The sequence below is a fragment of the Galeopterus variegatus genome, unplaced genomic scaffold (genome assembly GCF_000696425.1).
Source record: "Galeopterus variegatus unplaced genomic scaffold, G_variegatus-3.0.2 Scaffold219, whole genome shotgun sequence".
Classification (NCBI taxonomy): Eukaryota; Metazoa; Chordata; class Mammalia; order Dermoptera; family Cynocephalidae; genus Galeopterus; species Galeopterus variegatus.
In genome coordinates, this window is record NW_007726330.1 from 685,141 (window position 1) to 694,362 (window position 9,222).

Sequence of the window (9,222 nt, forward strand, 5' to 3'; positions counted from 1 at the left end):
TCATCCCAGAACTGATTATATGGACCAGACAGATGATTTAAGGGACAAATTATGTCCTTACAAAATTTAAGGTGGCATAATTAAAAGGAAACTAGGTGGGACAAGCACTTTGAATCCAGCTTACTTTCCTGAAATCTGTCCTTACATAAAAGATTCACTGAGTCCCCATCACACACTACCATGCTATGAGTAGGTAGAATGACCTTATAATTTGCCAAACTGGGACAGTTGACAGTAAACGGAGGCACTATTAACTCACCAGTACAACAGGCATGAACTGGCACTGTCATGGGCAAACTGACAAGTCACCTGAATAGCCTGTCTTACTACTGAATGTGCGCCCCCTACTGCCAGCTGAGTCACAAGGCAAGGCTTTCTAGACATTTCCCCAAATTTTGTGAAAGACATCATTCAAATGAAAACCATAAACAAGATGAGAAAATCTCATATCTTCAAAAACTTTATTTTTCTCTCATCCATCAAGGGCACAGGATACCTTCAGCAGCTCCCAACTTTTTTCTCCTTACAAACTCTTCTCCACTGCCCTTACCCAATGATGTCCTGTACGGGCAGCTTCTAGAACCAAAAAATTTTGCCTCCTGGGTTGTGTGCTCAAGCAAAGTGTGGAAGTGCAAGTTGCACTATTTAAGCAGCAGATCCCAGACTGCCCGATAAAATCCAAGAGCCTTCCACATTAAGCCGAAGACTGGGGAAAATATTTGTTCACTATTGTCACCCATTTGGGTTATCACAGGTGGAATAACTAAACAATCTAATCACCACAACCAAGTTTCTTAATTTTCAAACACTGCAGAGCACGACACATTCCAATGTCTAGGATTTGTCTCATCCAGAAGTGCAATGTGACAAAATTGTGAAAATTGCTAAAATTGCTATGTGCTTGTTCCAAATCTGGTTATGATGGGCATTCTAGAAAATAGGGTTGGTTATTAGATTCCACCTGACACTCCACAGGATCATTGTTACCAAGACTCCAAAGTCATCTTCTTTTTAAAGATACATTTTCTTGGTATTGCCTCTTAAAGTTTGAAACTTTGACTCAGATCTTGATTTTAGAACAAGCCATTTTAACAGGACAAAAGTTTCTACTGGCTTCAAGCATATGCAATGTTTTGTTGACTGGTGACTTACACCCATGGTCTTGCTGACATTCACATACTATATGCCTCACTAATTGCTATGGTTGCTCAAAAGTAGTAGTTTCATACTGAAACAATGAGTTCTACCACCCTTGGGTTTGTTAAAATACCTTGTATGAACATTTTTTTTTTTTTTATAGATGACCGGTAAGGGTATCTCAATCTTTGGCTTGCTGTTGTCAGCACCACTCTCCCAAGTGAGCTAACCGGCCATCCCTATATAGGGATCCAAACCCCTGGCCTTGGTGTTATCAGCACCACATCTCTCCTGAGTGAGCCACAGGCCGGCCCCCTTGCATGAACATCTCTCAACCTGCTTCAGAAATATGTTTATGGAACAGATCCCAAACTCGAGCCCTAGAACCTTATTTTTACAATGTTTTCCTTAGCCTGTGTCATACCCTTGAACATAAGTATCTTTTTATTCCGTGACACTGGGCGGGGGGAGCAGAGGCATATTAATATACTTTGTCTTAACCCCACACTACAAATATGACAATATCATGGCATTTTTATAGAGCAAAGGGCTATTCACACGTTTTCTATAATTATCTTCGTAATTATAAAGTTCCTATCAAGCAAAAGCTGAAATAATCTAAGCTCAAACATCAAGATACAAAGAACCTATAGATGTCATATCTTTGTACATTCAATTTAGGTTTTTGACACTTAGTTGGATAAACAAGTTTATTTGTAAATTTAGCCAACATACATAATTGACCTAAAAACTTCAATAGAAAGATAAATTTTTAAGCCACTTGGAAGGGCATCTCTGTAAGTGATTTTCCCAGGACAGTAACCAGATATAACCTAATCCAACACCACCTTAACTGGCAGAGATTCCATAAGCTGGAGATATGTGCTCTTCCCCCACAGCAAGTTTACACTAAGGGTAATTATAATACAAACTCTACAAGGAAAAAAACTTCGGTATTATTTCCTCTTAGAATAAAAAAACAACTAATTATGAGACCAACCACAACACAAGGAAAAGCTGCACTAACTAGTTCAGAATATTAGTAACAGATGATGCTGGTGTGAATAACTCGTATTTTATTCTAGAGCCCTTATAAATAAAATCCCCCAGTTAGTGTTTGCATTATCAGCTACAGGGTTAGTTAACATGTGGTAGAATGAGGACTTATGCAAGGTATAATGCACACAGCAATTTTACTACTATGAAAACAAGTGCAGTCTAGTTAGGAGAAAACCAACTGGACTCTAAATTACACACACCTTAATGACAAGACTCCTCACCACTTGTGAATGTAAAACATTTAATTTAAAAATGTTGACACTACAATATATAAAATAGCTATTATAAATGCACATAGTGTATTCTATAGCTGCCAGGTTTACTTTTTTTTTTTTTTTTTTTTTTTTTTTTTTTTTTAAGGAAACTGTAAGTTACACTGTGGTTAAGACTTGAATCTTCACCCTTGAAAAAGCCCGCATTCTATCACAGTGATGTATGGTCAGACTTAACAGCCCCAATTGTTAAACACTTGGATCAAGTCATAACCAGTTTTATTGCAAAAGGACCCTGTACACATTTATCAATTCTAGTACCTTAATAGCTACCCAACAAGTCATTAACATACAGAAACATGCATCATGAGAAGCAAGAAATATCACCCATCCCTTCTGCATATTAGCAACTTGTCACTCCTGAGCAACAGCGCTCACATCACTGAGGTCTGTGAACAGTCACTTTTCGCATTCATCCTGAGTGAAAGATGGAATGACTTAAGTACAAATGCAACATATTATAAACAATTTCTTACAAAAAAAAAAGTCACAAATTAAACCAAAGTATTTTACAGAATTTACTACAAAACGCCATAAAAACTGCCTTCGCTTAAGCTCTCTCTCCCCGTATCCGGCGAGCCAACTGGATATCTTTGGGCATAATGGTGACTCTCTTGGCGTGGATGGCACAAAGATTAGTATCTTCAAACAAACCCACCAGGTACGCTTCACTGGCCTCCTGTTGAGAACAAGAGCCCCCCTGTTAGAGCCCCTTCAAGGAGAAGGAAACCCACACAAGCCCTCCTCCCGCGCGCCCAGCCTGTGTCTCACCTGCAGCGCCCCAATGGCCGCGCTCTGAAACCTCAGGTCGGTTTTGAAATCCTGGGCGATCTCCCTCACCAGCCTCTGGAAAGGCAGCTTCCGGATGAGAAGCTCGGTCGATTTCTGGTAACGACGAATCTCTCGAAGCGCCACAGTCCCGGGCCTGCCGCGAGCAAAGGCGGGTGTAAACGGGCGGCGCGGGACCCCGGGCTGCCCACCGCCGCGCAGCCGCCGCCCGGCCCTGCCCCGCCTACCTGTAGCGGTGAGGTTTCTTCACCCCGCCGGTAGAGGGGGCGCTTTTCCTGGCAGCCTTGGTGGCCAGCTGTTTGCGGGGGGCTTTGCCCCCAGTGGACTTACGAGCGGTCTGCTTGGTTCGGGCCATTCTCTTCCACCTAACAAAGGTATCACCGACTCAGGCCGCGGCGCTGTCCCCGGCCGGCCCCCCCCCCGTCGCCTCCCGGGGGTGAAGGGGGGGGCCGAGACAGGCTCCGCGTCCCCGTCTCCCCGCGAGGGTCCCCCGCCCCCATAACCTCCCGCCTCTTCGGGCCCCACCTCGCGGCAGCAGATGGCCGAGGGCCGCCTCCTCCCCCTCCCCTAATGACTCAGGCTGCGAGGAGCAGCCACAGCCTCCCCCGGGAAGGGGCCGCGGGGAGGAGCCACCTCCCTCCCTCGACGGGCGGAGGCCCGGCTGCCCGGAACCCGGCGGCCAGGCCTCTGAATCACCACCCAAGAAAGGCGGAAACGCGGCCCCGGAGCCAAGTCCCAACGGGCGACCTCCCGGCCCCACACTCGACGCCAACGGCCCGAACAGCTCCCACCACCCGGCCGTCAGCTCCCAACGGCCGCGACCCGCGGCGCCAACGGCTGGCAGGGGCCGCAAGTCACGGGAAAATCCGTGAACCCTCACCTGTCGCCGAGATCTTAGGCCGCTCCTCCGACCGCCGCGCCGCTCCTGCCGCCCACTGAAGAGCCGCAGCAGCCGAGCAAAGAAAAGGCGTTCACCTCGCCAACGACCAAACCGCTCTGAGCTCCAAACCCCCGCTACGACTCCGCCTTTATACCCACGCTTCACGCTGCGTCTCTGCGTCATAGTACCCTTATTTGCATACACCAACGACTTTTTCTATTGGCGGGCGCTTTCGCCGACGCGCTGACATCTCCCGACACAAAGGCCGTGCTTGGGCCCCGTTCCTTGATTGGTGGATATTTAGGCCGCTGATTGGCTGTTAAAGTGGCCTAACGATTGGATAAATGCAAACAGGAATGGACAAATCAGAGTTTAGCACTAAGCAGCTCTTCTGATTGGATAAAATGGAGCTATGTTTGGATCCTTCCCTTGGTTCCAAAGCTCTACAATAGAAAGTCAATGCAAATGAATTGCATTGGTCCCTGTCAGGATCTAAGGAAGTCGGGATGGGTAGGACCCTAAGCTGATTTGCACCAAGCCAATGCGATGCAGAAGGAAAGGGCACTATAACAAAATTTTTGCAAATATTGTCCAGTGTAAAATAAAGTGTGTTCCCTGGATTATTTACTCCTCGTAACATTTTGATCACTAAATACATAGTGTAAGTGAGAATTAGGATTCGGTAAATCATGTTATACTATCAGTGTTTTATATATTATTCATATACATTTTTAACCAAAAAGATGTTCTTTTGTTTGGTGGCGTGGAGAAGGGTAATAAATACAAAGACTTAAATGTCAATAAATGATTTTAGAAATACTGTTTTGTATGTTTTTAGGCTGTCAGAAAATACTTTGTGATTTCAATATGCTTAGAGTTAAGAAGTAACATACTAGGCAACATATTTCTTGAATTATGTAATTCTACTGAATGAAATAACTACAGATGAAAAGGGACCAGTCCTACTACAGTGTTTCCTCGTCCATAAAAAAATACACGAAAGATAACTAAATATGTGCCCTCGTGTTTAACAGTATATCCTGGCAGATATAACTTCTGAAGAAACATGACAAATGTGTAAAAATGCTAATCCCTCCCTTTAGCCTAAATAAATGTCTTCGATGCATCGCAATAATCAGTTCTCCAGGTGCATCAAGTATATAAAGTATCAAAGCAGTTTTATTTTTATTTTTTTAAAAAAGATGACCAGTAAGGGGATCTTAACCCTTGACTTGGTGTTGTCAGCACCACGCTCACCCAGTGAGCAAACCGGCCATCCCTATATAGGGATCCGAACCCGTGGCCTTGGTGTTATCAGCACCGCACTCTACCGAGTGAGCCACGGGCCGGCCCTCAAAGCAGTTTTAAAGTCAAGACCAGCCAAGTAAAGCCCAGAAAACTGAAATAGAGCCTTGGGCATTCTACTTCTTAGATCTGACTCCGGGTTCACCTAACATTTTAAATTATTAAAATAAAAAGTGGCTGGGCCGGCCCGTGGCTCACTCGGTAGAGTGCGGTGCTCATAACACCAAGGCCGCGGGTTCGGATCCTATATAGGGATGGCCGGTTCGCTCACTGACTGAGCGTGGTGCTGACAACACCAAGCCAAGGGTTGAGATCCCCTTACCGGTCATCTTTAAAAAAATAAAATAAAATAAAATAAAAAGTGGCAGAACCAGGTACATGTAGATTTCAACTCTGAGAATTATTGTACATAAGTACAAATATCCCAATACTTACTTGCCACAGCAAAGATCTTGTATTCTTATCAATAGTGAGAAAAAAATGCACAATTTTAAAAAGTAGCTATGGCAGAAACATCTTTGGCCCAGCCTCTGGTACTGCATTCCTTGTATTATTTCAGCCCTCTTTTTTTTTACCCCCCATTTTTTGGCCAGGCCCAACACTGGATGATTACCAGCCCTCTTAATCTTAACATGTACAATATGTATTTAATCATCATATACATATATTCTTACATGATAACTTAACCACCTTTCTTTTTTTTGCAGCTGGCTGGTACTAATTCAACCAATTTTAATTTCTACCTTCTGCTCAAAGTTTGTGGTAGGAAGAAATTATACTATTCCACTTATGCCACACTGAGAAGAGAGACCAAGATGGAGGTTCTCGCTCTGTTCTCAAAAACCACGGAAAGTGAATAAATGGGGAACTGTTTAGATTCACATAGGAGGCTGTCAAATCCTCTGGGATGCAAGCAGAAAAACACCTTGTCATCTTTTTTCAACTGCTCAAATGGCCTGGAGGAAGAATGGGCTCCTACACTGAACCACTCTTTGTGTTCCAGTGTTTTTCTAGGAGATTCAGAGCGCTGTAATTTCTATGCCTCCAAGGGGGCAGTGCAGTTATATTTCTTCCAGTTTTGCTAATTTTTAGAAACTAAAACCGTGAGTGCCGGCCCATGGCTCACTTGCGAGAGCGTGGTGCTGACAACACCAAGTCACGGGTTAAGATCCCCTTACCGGTCACATTTTAAGATAAAAAAAAAAAAAAGAAAGAAAGAAACTAAAACCGTTTCAAGAAAAACAAGATACAGATTTACATTCATTCATTTAAAGATGATTAGTGGAAATAGTTTGTCCCTCTTACTTGGTAGTCATATAGTTATGTTTTTCTTTTCCCAAGCTGGTACAGGGGAGGAAAGTCAACACAGGAAATGGAGAGATGAAAATGTTTACACAATCAAAACAGTAATGAACGTGATGCAGCCTCTAGGCTACTGTCTAGTTCCTGCTCTGTCACAGACTTGCTGAGTAATTTTGTGCAAGCTACTTAACTTCTTTGGGTTTCGGTTTCCTCTTTTGTAAATTAAGCAGTTTAGATATCATCTCCCAACTCTAACAGCACACACTTACTCTAAAGCTCATTGTATACGTATACCTATTATTTAAAATCTAGTACTGTGTGGGCCGGCCCGTGGCTCACTCGGGAGAGTGTGGTGCTGATAACACCTACGGCCCCAGGTTTGGATCCCATATAGGGATGGCAGGTCAGCTCACTGGGTGAGCGTGGTGCTGACAACACCAAGTCAAGGGTTAAGATCCCCTTACCGGTCATCTTTAAAAAAAAAAAAAATCTAGTACTGTGAACTATATTTCTTTGGTAAAATCACACTTAGGTATTTTGGGGATAACATATACACCACTTACTCGGATTTAATCATAGGATTAAAGCCATACACTACAACTTGTATTTGTCCTTTTGGAATGTTTCGTCTTCAAACGCCCCTAGTGGCTAAACAACTGATTTGGCCTGTTTAGGAAATAGCAGTTTCTCAACGTAATAAACTGACAATTTGGCTTCTGATGTGAAATTACTAGAAATTATATAAAATAAGTATGGTCACCCTTAAACACTAACAAGTTTCCACTCGCCCCACCCTCCCTCGCCCTTAAAGTTATTTGGAACGTGCTTTTTATTTTTTATTTTTATTTTAAATATGGCTAACCGGCCATCCCTATATAGGGATCCGAACCAGTGGCCTTGGTGTTATCAGCACCACATCCTCCCAAGTGAGCCATGGGCCGACTCCTGGAATGTGTTTTTTTTATTAGACAATCAGCTAACGTTATCTCATCTAATAAAATGTAAATCAGTCTTAAAAACAATGAATTTGAATTAGATTCAATACGGAAAACAAAGTCAAATGACGAGTGTTAAAACATCTACAAAGGGGACCGGCCCATGGCTCACTCGGGAGAGTGTGGTGCTGGCAACACCAAGGCCATGGGTTCGGATCCCTATATAGGGATGGCCGGTTAGCCATATTTAAAATAAAAATAAAAAATAAAAAGCACGTTCCAAATAACTTTAAGGGCGAGGGAGGGTGGGGCGAGTGGAAACTTGTTAGTGTTTAAGGGTGACCATACTTATTTTATATAATTTCTAGTAATTTCACATCAGAAGCCAAATTGTCAGTTTATTACGTTGAGAAACTGCTATTTCCTAAACAGGCCAAATCAGTTGTTTAGCCACTAGGGGCGTTTGAAGACGAAACATTCCAAAAGGACAATAAAAAAAAAAAAAAAAAAAAAAAAAAAACTATGAAGAACATTCCAAAATTCACAGAATCAAATGCCTGGGTCTGGGGCAACTGGCTTATCTTTAAAGTGAAGAACTCTGCCTGACTGCTGGTAAGTGGGGAAGGGAAAGATATTTTCCCAAATAAAAAGGCTGACATACAGAGCAGAAAACTGGAGTGGATGGTAACTCACACCCCGTATTCAAACCCAGGCCCTTCCTCTGGACACTGGTGTGATGCTTCTCAACACCCCTGCAACTTGCCAGTGTACTTCAGAGACTATTCTAGACGGAGATTAAATTCGTCCTTGGCCCTTCAAGTACTGGAAACAAGTGGGTCAGGCCAGGTGTCGAGCTGAGAAGGGACCTAAGTCGTGGAGCTCCAGGTTTCAGTTTGTGAAGGTCACTGCAGCACCTCGGCAAAGGCGTGGGCACAGAGTACTGGGTAGCGCAGCTCTGCTTTGGCACAACTTTCTCCAACTGACTTCCAGCAGGCAGGCTTTCCTCCGTGCCTCTCAGGGATGAGAATGTTGGCGGACTCCAGGGGCCTGTAGGACAAAGGCCCAGAGCTTAGACCCGACAATACAGACTCTGAAACCCTGCTTGGAGGCCCTGTTCTGAGCCGGGATTAGAAATGTGCCCAAACTGTACTAAGTATGGAACCAAGGTAATTATTACACTGTTGTCAGTGAAATTACACTTGAAACTGTTTCGCAGAAGTCGTCAGGGCGTCCTTAGCTCGCTCCTTCGGCCCCGTCTCCTCCAAAGGCTCTTGTTTCGAAGAAACGGTCTCCTAACAAACTAAAAACGCGCTGGTAAGAAAAAGAAACGCGACCGCACTGCAATTCCCAGAAGCCGTCGCAGGCCCACAGCATCCGGGACACCGTCTGCAAGGATCCCTGGGTATTGTGGTCCTATGTTTTGGCTTGAACCCTCTGCCGACGGTAAAATTCCTGCTTAACTGAGGACTACAACTCCCAGCAACCCTTGCTGCCGTGCGGGGGGTCTTCACGTTCTCGTGGCGCGGCGCAGGCGCACTGGGTC

General features: G+C 44.1%; 1 protein-coding gene across 1 annotated transcript; it reads right to left on the bottom strand.

Annotated features, from left to right (window-relative positions):
* Nucleotides 1-1,833: 1,833 nt before the first annotated feature.
* On the bottom strand, nucleotides 1,834-4,258 carry H3F3B (H3 histone, family 3B (H3.3B)). The gene is made up of 4 exons (XM_008566087.1): nucleotides 4,138-4,258; nucleotides 3,485-3,622; nucleotides 3,240-3,393; nucleotides 1,834-3,147 (listed from the first exon to the last, which is right to left on the bottom strand). Exons 2-4 carry the CDS (start codon nucleotides 3,610-3,612, stop codon nucleotides 3,019-3,021), a joined length of 411 nt encoding a protein of 136 aa, XP_008564309.1. The 5' UTR covers nucleotides 3,613-3,622; nucleotides 4,138-4,258; the 3' UTR covers nucleotides 1,834-3,018.
* Nucleotides 4,259-9,222: the final 4,964 nt, after the last annotated feature.